Source organism: Zalophus californianus, chromosome 11 (genome assembly GCF_009762305.2).
Source record: "Zalophus californianus isolate mZalCal1 chromosome 11, mZalCal1.pri.v2, whole genome shotgun sequence".
Taxonomy (NCBI): Eukaryota; Metazoa; Chordata; class Mammalia; order Carnivora; family Otariidae; genus Zalophus; species Zalophus californianus.
Genome location: NC_045605.1, coordinates 13,587,217 through 13,607,277, shown reverse-complemented (window position 1 = coordinate 13,607,277; position 20,061 = coordinate 13,587,217). Strand labels below are relative to the sequence as shown.

General features: G+C 39.7%; 1 protein-coding gene and 1 non-coding gene across 11 annotated transcripts in view; one reads left to right on the top strand and one right to left on the bottom strand.

Annotated features, from left to right (window-relative positions):
* Positions 1-20,061, top strand: part of SIK3 (SIK family kinase 3) — a 237,990-nt gene that overhangs the window by 156,668 nt on the left and 61,261 nt on the right. For all 10 annotated transcript variants that reach the window (XM_027578751.1, XM_027578744.1, XM_027578745.1 and 7 more), the window contains one exon: positions 5,500-5,661. In XM_027578751.1, the coding sequence (XP_027434552.1) occupies positions 5,500-5,661 (162 nt within the window). The remainder of the gene's footprint in view (positions 1-5,499; positions 5,662-20,061) is intronic.
* Positions 7,168-7,272, bottom strand: LOC113915581. The gene has a single exon (XR_003517729.1). It is a non-coding gene; the product is annotated as a U6 spliceosomal RNA (small nuclear RNA).

Genomic DNA, 20,061 nt, shown 5'->3' with positions numbered 1-20,061 from the left:
CAAATCCTCTTTTATACATTAATGTGAAAGGACTTCCTATCAGAAGAATAGCCTGTTTTTGTTATAAAGACTGAACATAAACAGTGCTTAGTTTACAAACTTCGTTTAGTGACAGAATGAAGAGTAAAGAAATATGTTTTTATAAAAGTTTATAGTCTTTTCTCTGGCTGATATTCCTTGAGTTAACCTGTAATTATGAAGCATCGATCATATGCAGAGTATTCTTTTGTATGTAGTAAGGAGGCATAGGAAACAATGGAAACAGTTCTGGTTTAAAACTTAAAGAACTAAGGCATATCTTGTGACTGTAATTGTTTCACAAAGAAATTGTTTTTTCGAGACTTTGAAGGAAAATGTTAAATTTACTTGGGATAGATGGAAGAAAATAGAGTGTGCTTTTTGTTGTTAGATCTGCAGGAATACTCGGTAATGAGAAACTCCCAAGTCATTCCGTATCTTGAGTGCGGTGGTCGTTCCACAAGCGGACACGTGATAAAATGACATAGGAGTGTACCCCCGTTGTACCCGTGTCACATTCTGGGTTTTGATACTGTTCTAGAATTATGTAAGATTTGCCCATTGGGGGGTAAGTGGGTGGAGGGTACATGGGTTCTGTCTGTGCTCTCTTTGCAACTTCCTTTGAATCTGTAATTATTTCAAAATAAAAAGTTTTTTAAAAGTTTATTACTCTGGCAGTTGTTTTGAGAGTGGATCGCAGGTGGCCAAGTACAGAAACAAGGGTCCTAGCTAGGAGCAACAGGACGAGCTATACAGTGAGCCAGGAGGGGCAGAATGGCTGCTGGACTAGGCTGCTGTCCTGAGGGTGGGCTGGAGACGCAGTGAGGGCCAGTTGAATTCTGGCTGTATTTTGAAGGTCGAGCTAATAAAATCTGCTGATGGATTGGATGTGGGTGTGGGAGAAAGAGAATGGGGAGACAAGGAGGGTTTGGGCCTGGAAGCCGGGAAGCATGAAGAAAAAAGATTTCAGCAAGAAGCAGCAATCAAATAAAGAAGCTGGTGTGAGGTAGTTGGATTCTTGGCAAGGAAAACAAAGTAGCAAACCTCCTTCCTCCAGTCAGCCACAGCTTTGGGCGTGCTGGGTCTGCGCGGGTTAGGGACGGCGTGATACTCAAGTGTGGGCCCTTGTGTTAACCTGCTCCCAGGCAGCTGAGTTCTCTTGGCCTCGCCCTGGCTCTTTTGGAAAGAAGCATTTGTTTGATAAACAGGAAGTCGTTTCCATGGGTGTAGAAAGAAGAAATGATAGAAGCGAGGGCAAAGCCCTGAGCTGTCAGCTGTGGTTAGCTCGGAATTGGCAGAGATGTCCTCAGGTAGCCGCCTAAGCTTCGCACACAGACCGCTTTCCTCCCATTCTGGACCGGGCTATTTCTTTATCATGAAAAATGAAGAATCTCTGCCCTCTTGCGTGACCCCCTGTCAGGGAATGTTCATTTTCAGCTAGTGTTTGGGATCAGTTAGAGTCATAGGCTTAGCAGACAAATGGAGACACTGTCTGTTTATAGTGGAAAAGTGACTTATTTTAAGAAGTGTTGGCTCCCCACTACCGTGCCATTAGTGGCATGCCTCTGACACTTCAGTGAAGCTGGTTGAGGGATGTTAAGACCGCCTTATGTGTATTTTTGCTCTTTGAAAGGTTAGAATCTAAATGTACCACAAGATATTTCTTCCTGAGTCGGATTAGGACAAAATCACGAGCCGGGAATTCTGAAGCAAACTTTATACATGTACTTGCTCTGATACTTTTAAACTTTGGAATTCATTCCCTCCCTTTCTAAGAATGCTACTCACGAGGTATATATATCCCTCGGTGTCACTAGCTTCTTCCTATTTTATGAGGAAGAGCCGATAAAAAAGATTAAAGAAGTCCAGTGCCAAGTGATTTATGGTGATTGCAAAGTGAGAAAGACAACTTTGACTCCTTCTTTTTGGTAAGAGCTTGAAACAGGAGACCCATTTTCTCCATTGAGCTGAGAGTCCCCTCATCCTTGTCTTGGCTGAAGTGGTTGGGGTGAAGCTGTGATAGAGAAAAACTTGCAATTTGCCCCAGAGGTAGAGCGGCAGCTAAGTAGCTAAGCGGTGCATTGTTGAAGGGGGCCTTCAGTGGTGGGGTTGGTGCTGCACGTGTGGGACTGGAGAGTGGCTGGGCTCGGGCTCGGGGGTGGAGGCCAGGCTGCCATGTGGGAAGTTCGGGACCGAGGATAGGGGTACTATATCGCTCAGTATTTAGGAGAACTAGCTCACTGAGCTGCCTGGAAGAAGCAGAACAATTCTTTCGAGTTCCTTGCAACGGAGGTTTATCCCTACAAGATTCACAATGTATTTTACTTTGAATATTGAGTGGTTCAGGAGCCAGTTTGTTTCATGTGCCTTCTGAAATCACCCCAGTATTTATTCAAATGCTGTGACTTTGTGTTAAGTTCAGGCTGGGCGACTGCTCTGGGTTCCTTTGCTGGAAGTTAAACGTCACATTTGAGCTTGCAGAAGTTTTGCTGCCTGCCTAGAGGGCACACATGAACATAAAGCAGCCATTTGTCCGCGGGCAGCTAAAAGGCAGTTTCGGCGGGGTTCTGGAAACCACTGCAGGCTGTCGGCTTCCTGGCACACCCACTAGCCCCCATAGGTTTACTCTGAAAGCAAACTACCAGGGATGGGAGGTGGGGTGGCCGTGGCGGCAGTAATAAGATGGGCAGAAATAAAAGCAGAGCCTGAAAAGTCTGAATGACATTGAGCCAAGATGGTCCTGTACTGGAGAAGAGCACAGTGCTCCCAGAGCGGAGAAAACGTGAACATCAAGCACGGTAACTAGGAAAAAAAAAGATCTGATGCTTGCAGCCAGCACTTTAAAAGGGGAATTTGTATATCTTTGTATTCATAACTGTAGGGATACTATAGGTGTCTTTGGGAAAATATTATATAGCCTAAGCTCTTTTACCCAGGGTGCTGCTATCACAAATACCTTTTAACCAGAACCATGTAACAGTGACATTTGATGTATATAATAATTACCTTCAAGCACTATGAATCCTGAAGAACCTCAGGAACTATTAGCCAAATGCTTGAATAGTCTCTGTATAATACTGAGTGGACTTTTTAAAAAATAGCTGTTTAAATGTCCTTGAAAGTTAAGTTATATAGGATAACTCCTAATCATAGTACAAGTTTATTCCCAAATATGCTATCCTTTCTTTGGCCACAGTGTGTAACAGGGTTTATTTCTGTTTAGCAGATCAAGAGGTGGGGATATTGGCAGTATAAATGATTTGTCCAAGGACAACCAGTGTGTCATTGTGGAGATAAAACAGGACTAGGCTGCATTCCACCAGCTCCTGGCCTCTGTAGCAATTTTGAGAACTTTCCAATCATTTTAGGAAAACAAAGTACTTAGAAAATATAAAGAGTTTTTTTTTTAATAAAAGAAAATCACTTATTTTGGAAATCATGAAATTAATCATTCTGTTGTATTTAAGAAGCTCTTTGATGTGTTCTGGTAATTAGTATTTACTGCCAGACGAATGTCTCTTGGGCATTTTAATTAATGGGTGGCTTGGCCAAGTGAGCTTCTGATGGTAAACCTTCATAAGGGTTTATTTTTATGTTTCTCAAGAATAGCTGTCTCTTCAAAGCCCTTTAATTAGACAAAGTTTAGCGGCTAAAACATATTATTAGAATAATTAGGCCTTGGGTTAAGAGGAATAGGAGGTCAGAGGAGCAGGTACTGTTAGGGAGAACGGCGTCTTAAAATAAAACCTAGCGTTGCATGTTTGTTGGATGTCCAGTTCTTTAACTGCTTATATTAAGTGACTCTCCCTAGTTAGGGACTTTGTGTTATTTAAAGTTCATTTGACAGATCTCACCAGAAGTGTAAATACACCAGAGTGTGCGCTCGTTCATCACTACCTCTAAACTCCTGTAGAAAGTGGGGTTCTAGTCCTTTTAACTTCTAAGCTGAAGACTTCCTATTTTCTCTTTTTTCCTACTACCTTGGTCACCTTGGCTATAATAAGGAGTTCTCTTTGAGGAAAATGCTTCAAGGAACTGGTGTAGGAACCACTGATAACACAATTGCAATAATTCCCGTTGAAGGGTCTTTCTCAATAATTTCAGTGATCCTGTAAGACGTTGTTCTTAAAATTGCTATAGTATTTGATCTCCCAAATTGTATGCTCTTTGTGGTCAGAATGTAGTTTAAATTATTTGAAAATCTGCTGTGTTAGATGGATTGTCGTTTGGCTCCCCTTCATCACGCCCTACCCCCATTTCTTGTCCTACGCCCTCAGTATTGGTAGTCACTACTAGTGCGTATGTCTTCTCACAGACTTCTCTTTGTGATGAAGAAAAGATATATCCGCTTGGTCCGGTGGGTGATCTCCATGGTGCCAGAACAGTTGGGTAGGATTATTGAGACCACTCTTGAGGAACAGTAATACACTTATTTATATTATCTGATTTTTTCACTTTCCCACTATTTCTGGATGCTTATGATGGCAAATGTGTCCTTTTCCCACCTAGACGAGTTAGTTTAAGGGTAGGAAGTTTTAGGTAGAGCAAGTTGTATTGCCAGTGTTACTAATCCCATCAGCTGTTACGATCTCCATATGTTATTAGTTAGATGAAGAACTGAACTGGGGTTTAGGATTAGCCACTATTGGAAAAAATACTTAATTGTATTGGTAACTGGAAATTAATGGGATTGGCCCTGGGTCATTCAGTTCATTTTTAAACATCGAAGATAGCTTGATTTATAGTATTACAAAGTTAATTTGCTGTAGCTTAGTTAGCCACATTGCCAATGAAATAATTTCATTGAAAGTGGTAGAAACTTCCCTTTGTTTTCTAATGTCTATAAAAACTAATAACAATTTAAGAAATAATTGAAAAGCACATAAATGCAGATGGAAAGACACAGGCATATTATTATGCATTCCAGAGTATAGTCACCAAATAAGTACATTTTTATGTTAAACTGTAAAACTTTGAGAAAGCAGAAGAGAGATTAGCATAGATGGGCTCCCATATAAAGCCGTTTTCCCCCTTAGCAGTGACTAAGTTCTGTCTGTTCTTCTCCAAAATGATTGATTATTGTGACTCTGCTTTTTGACTCACCCTTTAGCACAGGAAATATTGCTGATTCTTATCTTCATGCTTATGTTTGCTGGGTGTATGTAATCTCATGCAATGGAGATAAGAGAGGGGAGGTGTTAAATGTGATGATTCTCCAAAAATACCATCATCACCCTCAGAACTCTTTTTGCTTACGGTAGGGCATAGGTAGTCCTGTGCACGCTCATGTACACCGAGAACGCTCAGGGTACTGCTTGCTAATGGGTTTCTGTAGACACAGACCAGGGCCCCAAGTGTTGCCATTTGTTTCACTTCTTCAACTGTTCATCTGGTGGCCCCCTGGCATCCCTTCTGGAGTCCACCTTTTGAAGCGATGCCCGTGTGCAAAATGAGAACTGACTGTGCTCTTCTTCACCGCAGACCACCTGGTGGCCCATGGCAGAATGGCCGAGAAGGAGGCCCGTCGGAAGTTCAAACAGATTGTGGCAGCCGTCTATTTTTGTCACTGTCGGAACATTGTTCATCGTGATCTAAAAGCTGAAAATTTGCTTCTGGATGCCAATCTGAATATTAAAATAGCAGGTGAGAAGTGCGTTGAGGATGTGAAATAGGAACAAAAGAGCTTTTCCTTCAAGGTTCTTGAACAAGGGATTGTCTGTTTCCATCGATTCAGAAAGAGGTATTGGAAAATGAAAGATTTGCATGTGTGTGTGGCTTGGAAAACGATAAACTTTCAAAACACATTTATGTTCTTTTTCATGTAGTATTGGATGGAACTCGGCTGGGGAGGAAGAAGGAAAAGGGTGATATTTAAAATTCTCTCAGTTTGGTTGACAGTCTCTTAAATAATAAGGAATAAAGTATAGAATAAAGTGGAGCGAACAACTGCTAAGCTTGTGTGCCCTGTCAGCTTCACTTGAGGAGGCTGATTTATGTCACTGCTGAACACTGTGGTTTTATGATAATTTAGGAAGAGCAGATCTTACATCGGTTTAAAGGAAGTCGATCTCTTTGTGTCCTCAGATTTCACTCGTCTGCTCATCTGAGGGTGCCTAAAAAGCACTTTTCACTGCCTCACTCTATTCCTACCTCACTTTCAATAAACTATCAGCATTTGCCTAACCAATACAAGCTCACCACCTATTGATAGAAGAAAGTGACTGCAGTCTAGACAGAGAGTAGGAACATGAAAAGAAACCAGTTTTGTTTTCCGACAGTTTTCAGTACTGCATTGTGTGTCCCCCGTCTCGCAGGTAAAAAGGGAAGGGGCGTCTCCTGTAGGAAACTGAAGTACAGCTAGAATAGAATTGCCTTGAAAGTCAAGGTAAAAAAAGCAGTTCTAAGGACTTCCGTCCTTAAAAGGGTGGGAGTTGAGGGTTCAGAATTACGTTATATTACAGGTCAAAGTACCAACTTGTACCCTTTCAGGTTGGTGATTCTACTGTTTTGTGTAGATAAGTCTTTCCAGGCTCTACTTTCACATCCTTGGAATGTCACCGAACTTTTTAGTTAAGTTAACTCTAAGCTCGGCTGACGGATGTACTGTTGTTTAGTACTTTCACATAGCTGTAAGCTCCTTGAGTCCTGCATTTGCCCAGTGCATAGTAGGCAGGAATTAAATGCTTTCTTTATCTTACAGAAAATCACATTTTTCCTTTGTTCTTAAGTCTGTTTTATATTCCCCAAAGCTCTCTAGATGCTAGCAGTTCCCAGACAAGTGGGTAGTGTGGAGAGACCAGCAATTTCAAACCCTCTTCTGTAATTTTTCACTGTAGCTTCAATTAAATTAATGGTAATAACATCTACTAAGCTTCACAGTCCTTAAAAGTATAATAAAATGTTGTATTAATTTCCTATTGTCTCTGTAACGAATTACCACAAACATAGTAGTTCGAAACAATACAACTTATTATCTTACAGTTCTAGAGGTCAGAAATTTGAAATGAGTCTTTTTACTTTTTCTTTTTTAAAAATGTTATTACATTTTTAATTTTAATCCCAGTATGGTTAACATACAAGGTTTTATTAGTTGCAGGTTACACAGGCTGTGATTCAACACTTCCGTATATCACTCAGGGCTCATCATGAAAAAATACGGAATGCTTCACGAATTTGCGTGTCAGCCTTGGGCAGGGGCCGTGCTAACCCTCTCTACCGTCCCCGTGTTAGTATGTGTGCTGCCAAAGTGAGCCCCCGAAATGAGCCTTATGGGGCTAAAATCAAACTGTTGGTAGGACTGGTTCCACCTGGAGTCTCTGGAGGATCCATCTCCTTGCCAGTTTCAGCTTCCAGAGGCCCCTGCACTCCTCGGTTCTGGTCCTTTCTTCACAGCACGCCGCCTGGTGCTCCCCTTGTCACATCTCCCGCTCCTAGCCTCACCCTCCTGCCTCCCTCTTAGAGGGACCCTTGTGATTACATTGAACCCTCCCGGATAACCCAGGGTGATCTCCCCATCACCCAGTCACATCTACAGAAGCCCCTTTTACCGCATTGGCACCACATTCGCAGGTTCCATGGATTAGGACGTGGGTGTCTTTTGAGTGGCTTTTATGCAGCCTGCCGCACATGTGATTGTGGGGTTCTCTGGATTACTGATTAGGGCAGTAGGGTCAAAGAAGTCCCCTTTTTCTTCTATAGCTGTGTTCTACCTTCACTGATAAAAGGTCAAAAATTTTGTTATGCTTCCTTAGTTCTTGATTTTGACTTTAGAACCATTTTGATTGAGTTTGGGGAGATTAGTTCAGGAGGCTCTTTGTTTTTGTATTGAGAAACCAAGTGTAAAAGCAGGGGTCAGTGATAATTGAAATTAGAAACGCCACTGACAAATATTTGGGCAAGGAGATTTTGAAATGCTTTTCTTTGTTAATAGTTAAAACAAATCCATGTAGTCACAGTATGAGTCTACCTGCTGGTGTGTAATTACAGACTCGTGGGAATGCTGGTGGCCCGCCGTGGGCTCTCTGCATTAACACATATGGTGAGATTTTCAAGTTCATTAACCCAGAGTCTGCATTTTTATTATTTGTTTTGGCCAAGAATAAATGAGCTGCTCTGAGTTGTGCCCTGCTATAATATCTAACATTGTCTTTGCTCATGCATTCTTTTTTTCATGCTTTCATTGCCTTGTCATTCACCGGTCGCCACCCCCCCACCCTCTTCCCCGCACCCCCCAGTCCGGTTTTGCTTTCCGTGGTTTCAGTTACCCGTGGTCAACTGTGGTCTGGGAGCGGGTGATCCTCCTTCTGACGTCTGGTCAGAAGGCCAGTAATAGCCTAATGTTAGGTCACGACACCTACGTCATTCCCCTCACCTCATCTCATCACGTAGGCATTTTATCACCTCCCATCACCACAAGAAGAGGAAGGGTGATGATAAGGTATCTCGGGAGAGAGAGGCCACATGTGCATAACTTTCATCACAGTATATTGTTACAATTGTTCCATTTTATTATTAGTTATTGTTGTTAATCTCTTCCTGTGCCTAATTCACAAAGTAAACTTTAACATAGGGGTGTGTATATTGGGAAAAACATAGCACATCTAGGGCTCGGTACTATTTAGATGTGCACTGGGGGTCTCGGAATGGATCCCCTGTGGGTGAGGGGGACTCCTGTCCTCCATTTCTCAATCATTGCCTGAACTTCCTCTCTTACACATAAATTAGGTAGAATTCCCATTCTCATCTGCCAAGACTTCTTTGAACTTAGTGGGCCAGTGGGAGGAAACGCTTCTAGTTGAAGCTGACCATGGCGTGACTGATTTTGGAGAGGTGGAATGGATGGTTCTGACAGAATAAGGTCAGATAACTAATGAAATCAACTTTTATTCTAAAAGCTAAAAGTAACTTCAGGATTTCTGGTCTTTTCAGTGGTCTTTGATGAGTTATTATTAAATCTCAGTCAGAAGGAAACTACTAGACATGAAAGTAACACACAAAAGAGAAAGAGTTTTGTTTTATTTAAAATATTGTTAGTCTTAAGCACCTCATTTCTACAATCATCATATGTTACAGTGTCAAATTAACATGGAATTAATAAAAATTCAGATTAGGAAATTTAAGGAATTCATGTTTTCCTTATGCCAATGTTAATCTAAATGGCTTTTTTGTTTTGCTTTGTTTTTACCTAAATGGTTTTGATGAAAAGATGATGCATCCTGTTCAAATGTAGAAGATGAATAAGTTGCTCTGGGGATGTTTGTGTTTACGTTGATTTATTTTTATTTTCTTAATGAATTAATGTGACAGTTTACATTTAACGCTTGATACTATAAAAAATCTAGCTATTAGAAAAGCCCATGCTAGCCTTCCTCAAGGGAATATGTGTTCCCCTGGACATGACAGGTACATTTTAGTTACAGATATTAAAAGATGCAGTGGTTTAAGTAGGAGTTTTCATGCTTAAATTCTTACCTCTGAATTTTTGTTCCAGTGTTATTTCTACAGAGAATGAAGCCCAGATGAGAAACTTGGTTTTCCTTCTGATTTTAGAATGGCAGTAGCAAACCTGTCTTCTATAGAATTATTTAAAAGATGTTTCTGGTACTAGTAATCCAGAGTAAACATTGATGGTTTTCAGAACAAAAAATTTTATTTCTGAAAGGCAAAGTTACTGAGTCTAGAACTAAAAATGTGTAGGGGTCATCTGAAAATGTATCTATTATTAACAAAGGCTCTTCGCTCAGGTGTCATGGGAGAGAGAACAGAAGTATAAGACATGACTCCTGCCCTAAAGAATTTATAGTCTATTTGGCAGCAAATACTTAGACCTTTGGAAAGTTAAATAGCACCAAAATTATACTTGGGGTGTGTGTGTGTGTGTGTGTGTGTGTGTGTGTTGTTTGTATGTGTATATATATAGAGAGAGCACTTTACAAAGCATTTTTACACATATTATTTAATTTCATCATATTTGGCATACAAATACAGCTTATTTAGAAAACATTAGAGTCTCCAAAATATATACCTTTAAGTTTCCAAAACTTTGAATTCCTTATAAAGAGGACTCATGCAAATCTTTCATGTAGAGAGTCCAGCGCCCGGGAAAGAATAGGATTCTTGGCCTCTAACCTTTCACTTTTCGTGTCTCACACATGTGAGGATCCACAGAGGAGCAAATGAAGAGTGGGGGAGGTACAACCTGGCTCTCTCTGCATATAGCCTGCATCGCTGGGTGACAGCATGTTCAACAGTGACCAAATTATACTTTGATACAATAGAAGAGATGTTACAAGGCACGCCATGATTCATTATCACATTAATTATATAGTCTAATTACTACAGAAGTTCAGAGGGTGAAGAAAGCACTTTAGTTCGTGAAGTTCCATTAGATTGTGAATGCTACCGGGATGGTAACCGTATCCTGTTTACTGTTTCATCCCGATGGCCGAGTGCATGCCTGTTCTCTAGTAGGTGCTCAAAACTCCGTTGATCTGAACTTTAGACAGTGGTGATGAGGACATAAATACCCTACTGAGGGCCTAACATTTGATGTGCGTCTAAAGGATGAATAGGGTTCTTTGAGGTATAGGTGTAGAGGAGAGAATTCCAGTAGGATTAGTCAGTCAGCAGATGTTAATAAAGCACCTGCTATGTGCCGGCCCTGATCCACGCACTGGGGATACAGTGGCAGGAAAGTAGTCCCTTGGAACGAACATTCTGCTGGGGGAGATCGACAGTGAACACATACACAAATAAGCCCTTGTAAGTACTATGAAAACGATAAAATCGAAAATGTGCTGGAATGACTTGTGGGAGAGAGAATGCTTTTAAGCGGAATAGTCCAAGCCTTCCAAGCAGAAGGAAGAACAATGCAAAGGCCTGAGAGAGGTAAATTTAAGGTATTTGACAGGGTAGGAGAAAAGTTGGCACGGCTGCAGACGATAAGTAAGGGGGCTCTGGAAGGAGATGGGGTAAGAGAACTGGCTGGGGCCCGTTCCTGTGGAGCTTCAGGCACGTGGTGAGGATTTGGGATTTTGTTTTGGTTGCGGTGGGAAGCTGAGTTGGAGAACTATGGGTAGCAGTAGCACGTGGCATATTTGCAGAACAGGTATAAAGCACCTTGGCCGGAGGGAAGATTTAAGCAGGGGAGTCATGCCTGAGAAGGTGAGAGACAGAGGTATTCATTTATACTAGATTGTGAAATTGTTTGAATACCAGGCTTGATAAGTCAGATTCAGGATAAATAAGGAAAAAATGGGAGCAGGTGGGAGGGACAGGAGAGCAAATAGGAAGGTCAGTGAAGAGGCTGCAAAATGGTCAGATCCTGCATAAAGGTGTTGGTAGTAGACTTGAAAAGGAAGACGAGGGCAACAAATATGAGAGAGAGAGAGAGAGAGAGAGCGCGCATGCGTGTAAATGAAGGGTTTCTGGGGTGGATAACCAGTCAAACCTCTGGGCCAGGAAGAGGGACCTGCCAGTCCAAGATATGTGTAGAAATCGAGAAATCAGATTTTCTTATTGATGGAGTATATTAAGCTATCAAAGGAAAATGGTGGTGTCTTACTTTTAATGCCATTTGAAAGCAATTTTAATTCTTGTCCCCAAAGATGAAGTAGAGAAATTTCTGTATTTATAAAAGACTGCCTCAGAAAAGACCTAAATGTAGCTGGCTTACTCCCTGAAGCAAACTTATCTGAAATACTCAGACGTTATGAGAATGTTTTGAAAATTGTGGAAAGTTTTTGTGTGTGTGTGTGTGTGTGTTTTTTTTTTTAACCTAAGGAAGTTGGAAACTTTTCTCTCTAAATGTCGACTCCCAGAATGGTCTCCATGAGATAGTTCCCACTCCGGTGTTACTGTTTTAGTTGGCAGTCAGGAGACAGCAGAGATCTGAAGTACAACTACAGCAAAGCCAGTGTTTTGGAAAGAATTTCCAGAGTGCGTGGATCTAAGGTACTGTGGAAATTTTTGACCTTAATGTGGTGAGATCTAGACTATTTAATTTTTTAAAAGTGAGAAACTAAAACATTCTGCAAGTCCATTCATTGACCTTTCACCTTCAGGAAGAAGATGCTGAGATACAATGGTAGAGGGAAAAAAGGTGGTGAACCTTGGGTTTCTGAGAACCCTTCCCCGGTGTGGTAGTTGAGAATGTCCCTGACAGCTCACAGAAGGTGGTTATGGATATTCATCACACCAGTCACAAATTTTAGGTCATGATCGTAACACCTTTATTTAGGTTATCTTTCAGTGCACCTCCCTGGTTGACAGGTAAGAAATTGAGACCCAGAGAGAGGCCACGTGATTTTCCTGAATTCGTGTCATCCCAGAACCTGGGAATCACAGTGCCTCAGTGTCCACTCTCCCCTTGAAATGCTGTGTGACCCGCAACTAGAAGGTGCTAACAACTTTCATGTATGTTGACCCTTGGGAAAATACAGTTTGAAAATTATCTCTTCTGCATCCTGTTCCTCAGACTGGAGCTTTACAATCGAGAAATGAACGCACCTTCATTCAGAAGGCATTTTTGGTATACACAGTTGATATATTTCGTATGAAAAAATTCTAGAGTTAAAATTCAAGTGAACAGATTTTTGTCAGTCATGGTTCTAGGTGATAAGTGAGGTCTTAATGATCTTGAAAAGTATTGCATCCTGCTAAGATCAAGGACATGTTCTATTTACAGGGCCTCACTCACAATACCAGTACAGAAGCATTGCTTCTCAGATTCTCCCGCTGTGGTTTCCCGAACATGGAGGGGGACAGACTCGCACAGGGTGGGGGGCAAGTGTGGGATTGATTAGCGAGGCTGGAACGGTTCGCTTTTTAAGTCACATGCTTTATTTTTAAATTCATGCACATTTTATATTCTCCTCAATGTCATATTACATTTGTTTTAATACTAAAATTATTCGACTTTATTTAACATAGAAAAAAATTAATGTTCCAGGAATATGTGTTTTCTTTAGCCTTCACTTTCACATAACCCTTAGCGCACCACAGCATTATGCCTGGGGATATATAAACGTACAGTAGTTCAAGAAACTTGAGAGTAAAGGATTTCTTCCCCAACTATAGGTTCCTTTTACACAAACTTTTGTTAATTGCAAATCATTTGTTTCAGGGATAATTAGAAGTCAGTAAATCAAGTAGTGATTTAGCGCCACCCCCCCCCCCCCCCCCCCCCCCCCGCCGTGCCTCCTTAAATGGAATAGCTTGAGACCCTGTGAGAGTAAATCAAGTGAGTCTACCTGCTAGCAGGTTGCTAATGAGCATGCTTGTAACTCAAACATTCAGTTTACTGCTTAGGTGAAGTCGCCGGTTACCATGGTAGTTTTGACCAGGATGCAGTTTTTCATCATATTTTGTTAAATTCACATCTATAATGGACCATTGGACAATGTAAAGTGTAAGGAGCACTGATGTCAAAATTCTGTTAATGAAAATAAAAATGGTAATTTAACAGTGCTTCGAGAAAAACTTTACCCAATTCATGAATTGTCTTCATTTGATCACTGTTCTTATCTAGCACATCAAAATCTTTCTAGGACTTCAGAAACCACAGATTTAGACACACACACACACAAATATAAATACACATGCACACACACAGTATCTGATTTGTTTTATTGGGAATAACGACTATCTGTGTTCATAATGTTTTATTTGCACAGAAGTACTAAACTTGCTTGCCCATTTTTACTGCTTGAAACCAAAGCATGAAAATGATTCGGATAAACAGGTTTACTCTTTGGGTTAAAAAATGTAAGCATTTCAAATACCAGCTCATGAAAAGTTTTTGGCTATTTCAGACATTATAATCTCAATATGTGGCTTCCAACTAAATATGACATAACAATTTTAAATTAGCACTTTTAATTTAAATAAATTAGTGAGTCACATATAAAACGGGAAATTCCTTTCTTAAATAGTATTTGTAATGATCTTTTTAAAAAAACCTAGGTATGCTTGACCTATAACATTATGTTAGTTTCAGGTGTACAACATAATGATTCAGTATTTTCATGTACTGTGAAATGATCACAATAAACCTAGCTAAGATCCATCATTTACATAGTTACAAAAATTTTTTTCTTGTGATAAGGACTTTTAAGATCTACTTTCTTAGCAACTTTCAAATATGCACTCAGTACTGCTCACTGTTGTCACCACGCTGTTCATTACATCCTCATGATTCATTTTATAAATGGAAGTTGGTACCTTTTGACCACCTGCACCCATCTCACCCACCCGCATCCCTGCCTTTGGCCATCACCAGTCTCTTCTCTGTATCTATGAGCTTGTTGTTTTTTAAAGATTCCACATGTAAGTGAAATCATAAGGTATTTGCCTTTCTCTGTCTGACTTATTTCACTTAGCATAGTACTCTCCAGATCCACCCATGTTGTTTTGAATGGCAAGATTTCATTCCTTTTTATGGCTGAGTAATATTCCATTATACACATGCGTGTGCACGTGTGTGTGTGTGTTCCTTATCTATTCATCCATTGACAGATACTTAGGTTGTTTCCTTGGCTATTGAAAATAATGTTGCAATGAATGTGGGGGAACATATATCTTTTTGAATTAGTGTTCTCATTTTTTCAGAAAAATACTGAGAAGTAGACTTGCTATGGAACATATGGTCATTCTATTTTTAATCTTTTGAGGAACCTCCATACTGTTTTTCATGGTGGCTGCACCAATTTACATTCTCGCCAATAGTGCACAAGGGTTCCCTTTTCTCTACATCCTCGCCAACACCTGTAATTTCTTGTCTTTTTGATACTAGCCATTCTAACAAAGTGTGAAGTGATATCTCATTGTGGTTTTGATTTGCATTTCCCTGATGATTGGTGATGTTGAGCATTATTTCATGTACCTGTTGGCCAACTGTATGTCTTCTCTGGAAGAAAATCTATTCAGATTTTCTACTCGTTTTTTTTTTTTTTTTTTTTAGTCTACTATTTTTTGTTGTTTTGCTATTGGGTTGTATGAGTTCTTTATATATTTTAGGTATGTATTATCAGATATGTGATTTAAAATATTTTCTCCCATTCAGTAGGTTAACGTTTCATTTTGTTGATGATTTGTTGGTAAATATAAATATAACTTACAATGAACTTTTAAATCGTTTTGACACTGTGCTATTATAGGATAAAATACCTTTCTTAAAGTTACTTTATCATTAGTTATACAAAAATGACAAAATTATTTTTTAAATTTCTTTTCTGGGATTCTTTTTAAGATAATATTCCTTTGAAAGGAATTTGTGAGTCAAAAAAGTTGGAAAATACTGGGTAGTTGTATGGTTAAATTGGTCAGTTTTCTTTATATTCTTTATATTCTAGTCTGGATTTGTGGGTGGGGTGGTGGTGGTGTTGTTTTGGATCAAATTGAAAGATTCTCTGAACTCTTGATAGACTCTTCTTCAGGAAAGCCTCTCTTCTCTATTATATACCAGTTGTCCCTGAACTTTACCATAAAATTCATTCCCTGCTTCTAATTATATAGTTAGACATGTAATTATGCCATGTGTGCCTCCCCCAAAGGAGTAACTGCTCCATGAGGCCAAGGACTGTGTGTGTTTTGTTCACCTTGTACCAAGAACTCATTAGTGGTCCCTCAAAAACTTGGGGAGTACCCTACTCTTGTGACCACATTTGCACATTACCTTTTAGGTGGGTTATTTGTTTTTCCGGTGTTTCCTCTCATTTAAGTTACGTTTATTCTGTTAGCTTTAACTTAAGAGGGTATACTCTTACCTGTGTTTAATTTCTCGGTGACACCTTAGAATTTCTTCTGTGATAGTCATATCTTCTTTTCTCCAAAAGTAGGCTTCTACTTATTAGACCGTATGTCTTAATTTTTAATCTGGGAAATATTATTACTATACCTATATACTATATGCTATATACCATGTACTATATTTCCATTGGTATCTTCAGTTTCTGTTGAGTATTTAAAGGGACTTTGATTCATCATGGTCTAAAATTTTGTGTAGAGTGCTTACCTGTCAACCTGATTGAAGGATTGGACTTTCATTGTTCTAAGTGATAGGATTTAGAATTGTGACTATAATAGTATGTGTTTGATGTATTCAAGAATTCCAGTGAATATTGTTTGCAGGTCTTGCAGAAAGTGTCTCATTACAGCCCTTTCTCTTATATGTCTACTCAATACTGAGTTTGATGGAAAGATCCTATATTGGGGAGAGTTTTTGTAAGAAGGGTTGGGATAGTGCTATCTATAATAGAGTAGAAGGGATTGGTTTATTACCTCATTTAAAAATAGCTGAATTCAGTGATCCTAACTGCTAAGGTATTTTGAAGCTTTAGGGAGAAATTCATAAGTCACTCATTGAAAATGCCAGTCTAATGCTGGACTAGCATTTTTGATTTAAAGTTTCATCTTCTACAGAGATAGTATTATGCCATATAAATATATAGTGCTAGGAAGTTGGGGAGGATCAGAAGATCTGTAAGATTAAGTGACAGATGTGGAGCAGTCCCGTATATGATGTAATAGTGGCACGTGCAACAAAATGGTACTGTACTACTTCTCTAATAAATTTTCCAGAAGGTAGATACAGTCTTTCAATCTCATGCATAATACCCTCTCCTCCTCTAATTCTGACCTGCCCTAGTTTCATAAACTAAACCAAATATCCTCCTCCCACCACCAAAAAAAAAAAAAAAAAAAAGCTGATTACTTGATTCTTAGCCGCCCCCGCCCCGGTGAAGGAATTTCTCTCGTGTATAAATGCTCAGGCTGTGAGTCAGTAGTTTTTGGCATTACTTCTCTATTAGCTCCTAGTCAGGAAGTTCAGCCAGGGGTTGGAGTGATTGCTAAACATTGAGGACTTCCCAAGACCCATTTTTAAGAGTGAACTAATATTGTGACTCCTGGGAACTTCGACGCTCATCCTTCCTCACTACCGTAATTCTGAGATTCACACAGTTGACTCTTGTTTTGCGCAGTTCCAAATAACACTTTTGGGTCACATGATTTCTAGGCTAGTGGTATTGTATAGGAAAAGCAAGATTAGTTCCTTATCTGTGTCATGTTCCATATATATAACAGTCTAAATCCTGTTTATATAGTGTTCTTTCTGGAGTGTTGATCTTTGGTTCTTTGAGTCATTTCTAGCAAGAATACCTGACAGCTTGTCTCCTCCACCCCTCCCCTCCCATGAATCCACTGGGAAATTAATCGAGGGCCAAAATTATTTTTGTTCTTAGTCTTTGTCTATAATTGCAAGTGCGGAATTAGGGTTATGAGTCCTCAGAAGCTTTCAGGCTTTAAAACATGAAGAATCTTGTCACTGTGTCTTCTGGTGAGGTTGTTTATTTAGGATGAATAAATATTTTCCCACTTTACTTTGTTCTTCTGCCCCCTACTTCTGAGCTGTTTACTTAAAACAGCAAGGAAGGGAAGCACAGTTACTCTTGGAGGGGTTGGCTGTCAATTTTAGCTGTGCTGTGTTACCTTAACAGACACTGTGAACACTGGAACTGGTTGCAGGCTGTGCCTAATGTTTACATCTGCTTTGCATTGCTCCTTGGTCAGCCAAAAAAGAAGTCAAGGGTATTGCTCTGAAGTGGTGGACCAAATAAGAAAATTTCCTGTTGCAGTTGTCCTGATTTTTAAATTAGTGCCATTCGTTCTTTCCTGTTTCCCCTTACCACATAGACAGACCCAGTTGATGATATACCTACTTTTAGGGATACAATATCTCTACCCTATATAGCCCCAGGCTCCTGATCTTGCCTAGAACAAAGAATTTCAAGTCTCAAAATTGATAGTAAAGCTCTGGTATTTAAACCATCCCTAGAAGACAGACATATGGTTCAAATTAAAGTCTGCTGCTCTGTATTATGAGAAGGGGACATGAGATACCATTTCAGCCTGCAGACAAATGCTAACCAACCAGGGTGTTGGGGGTTGGAAAGAGACTTAACAAATTACGTTAGGAGCCACTCGTGAGTGGAGAAATAAATGACCATAGGCCACATGAAGAGAACAATTCCACCCCTATGGCTTCTGTTGTGCGGATCGGAGTATCCATCTGCTGTTTCCTTCTGTAACTCTTCAGAATATTCATCATTTTAATATTGAATCTGTGGATCATAAGTCTTTCCCCTTGCCAATAGACAGGGACATAAAGTATCTTTATGGGCAGCTTCGTACCTGAGAATTTTCTGAAACTATTACAAAAGTTCACCACAATATGTGTAGTTACCATGTAACCATACAGAGTTTTAATCTCACTGACTGTCTTCCCGATGCTGGACTTTCCATTATTTATCTTATAATTGGAAGTTTGTACCTCTTAATCCCCTTCACCTATTTCACCCATCCCTCCAGCCCTCTCTCCGCTGACAACCACCAGTTCTCTACATTTACGGGTGTGTTTCTAGTTTTATTGTTGTTGTTTGTTTGCTCATTTGTTTTGTTTTTTAGATGCCACATATGAGTGAAATCATATAGCATTTGTCTTTTTCTGTCTGACTTATTTCACTTAGCATAAAACTCTCTAGGTTCATCCATGTTGTCACATGGCAAGATTTCATTCTTTTTTATGGCTGAGTAATATTCCACTGTGTGTGTGTGTGTGTGTGTGTGTGTGTGTGTGTGTGTGTGTGTGTACACATTCCACATCTTCTTTATCCATTCATCCATTGATGGAGACTTGGGCTGTTTCCATATCTTGGCTATTGTAAATAATGCTGCAGTAAACATAGGGGTACATGTATCTTTTATGAATTAGTGTTTTTGTTTTCTTTGTGTAAATACCTAGAAGTGGAATTGCTAGATTGTATGGTTTTTCTATTTTTAGTTTTTTGAGGTTCCTCCATACTATTTTCCAGAGGTGGCTGTATTGGTTTACATTCCCACGAACAGTGCATAAGGGTTCCCTTTTCTCCACATCCTTGCCAACACTTGTTGTATCTGACTGGTGTAAGATGGTATCTCATTGTGGTTTTGATTTGCATTTCCTCGGTGATTAGTGATTTTGAACATCTTTTCATGTGTGGGTTGGCCATCTGTATGTCTTTTTTTGTGGGGGAAAGTGTCTATGCAGGTCCTCTGCCCATTTTTAATAGGGTTATTTGGGGTTTTTGGTGTTGAGTTGTGTGAGTTTGTTACATATTTTGGTTATTAATCCCTTATTGGACATCTCATTTGTCAATGTCTTTTCCCATTTGGTAGGTTGCCTTTCTGTTTTGTTGATGGTTTCCTTCACTCTGCAAAAGCCTTTTCATTTGATGTAGTTCCTTACTTTTGTTTTAGTTTCTTTGCTTGGGGAGACATATCCAGCAAAATATTACTAAGGTTGTTGTCCTTGAGTTTGCTGCCCGTGTTTTCTTTTAGGATTTTTATGGTTTCAGCCCTCACAGGTAGGTCTTCAGTTCATTTTGAGTGGTGTTTTTGTGGGTGCATGGTGTAAGAAAGTGGTCCAGTTCCATTCTTTCACATGTAGCCGTTCAGTTTGCCTAGCACCATTTATTGAAGAGATGGTCTTTTCCTCATTTTATATTCTTGCTTTCTTTTTTTTTTTAAAGATTTTATTTTATTTATTTGAGAGAGAGAGTGCACAAGAGGGGGTACAGTCAGAGGGAGAAGCAGACTCCCTGCTCAGCGGGGAGCCCGATGCGGGACTTGATCCTGTCTCTATTTCATTTATTTCTGCTGTGATCTTTGTTATTTCCTTCCTTCTACTAAATTTGGGCTTTGTGTGTTCTTTTTCTTGTTCTTTTAGGTGTAAAGTTAGATTTAGTCTACCTGAGACTTTTCTTGATTCCTGAGTTAGGCCTGTATCACTCTAAAATTTCCTGTCAGTAGTGCTTTTGCTATGTCCCAAAGATTTTGATCCCATGTGTTTCCATTTTCATTTGTCTCCAGGTATTATTTTATTTCCTCCTTGATTTCTTTGTTGACCCATTCGTTGTTCAGGAGCATGTTGTTTAGCCTCCATGTATTTTTGTTTCCTCCTATTCTTTTCTTGTAATTGATTTCTGCTCTCATACTGTTGTGATTGGA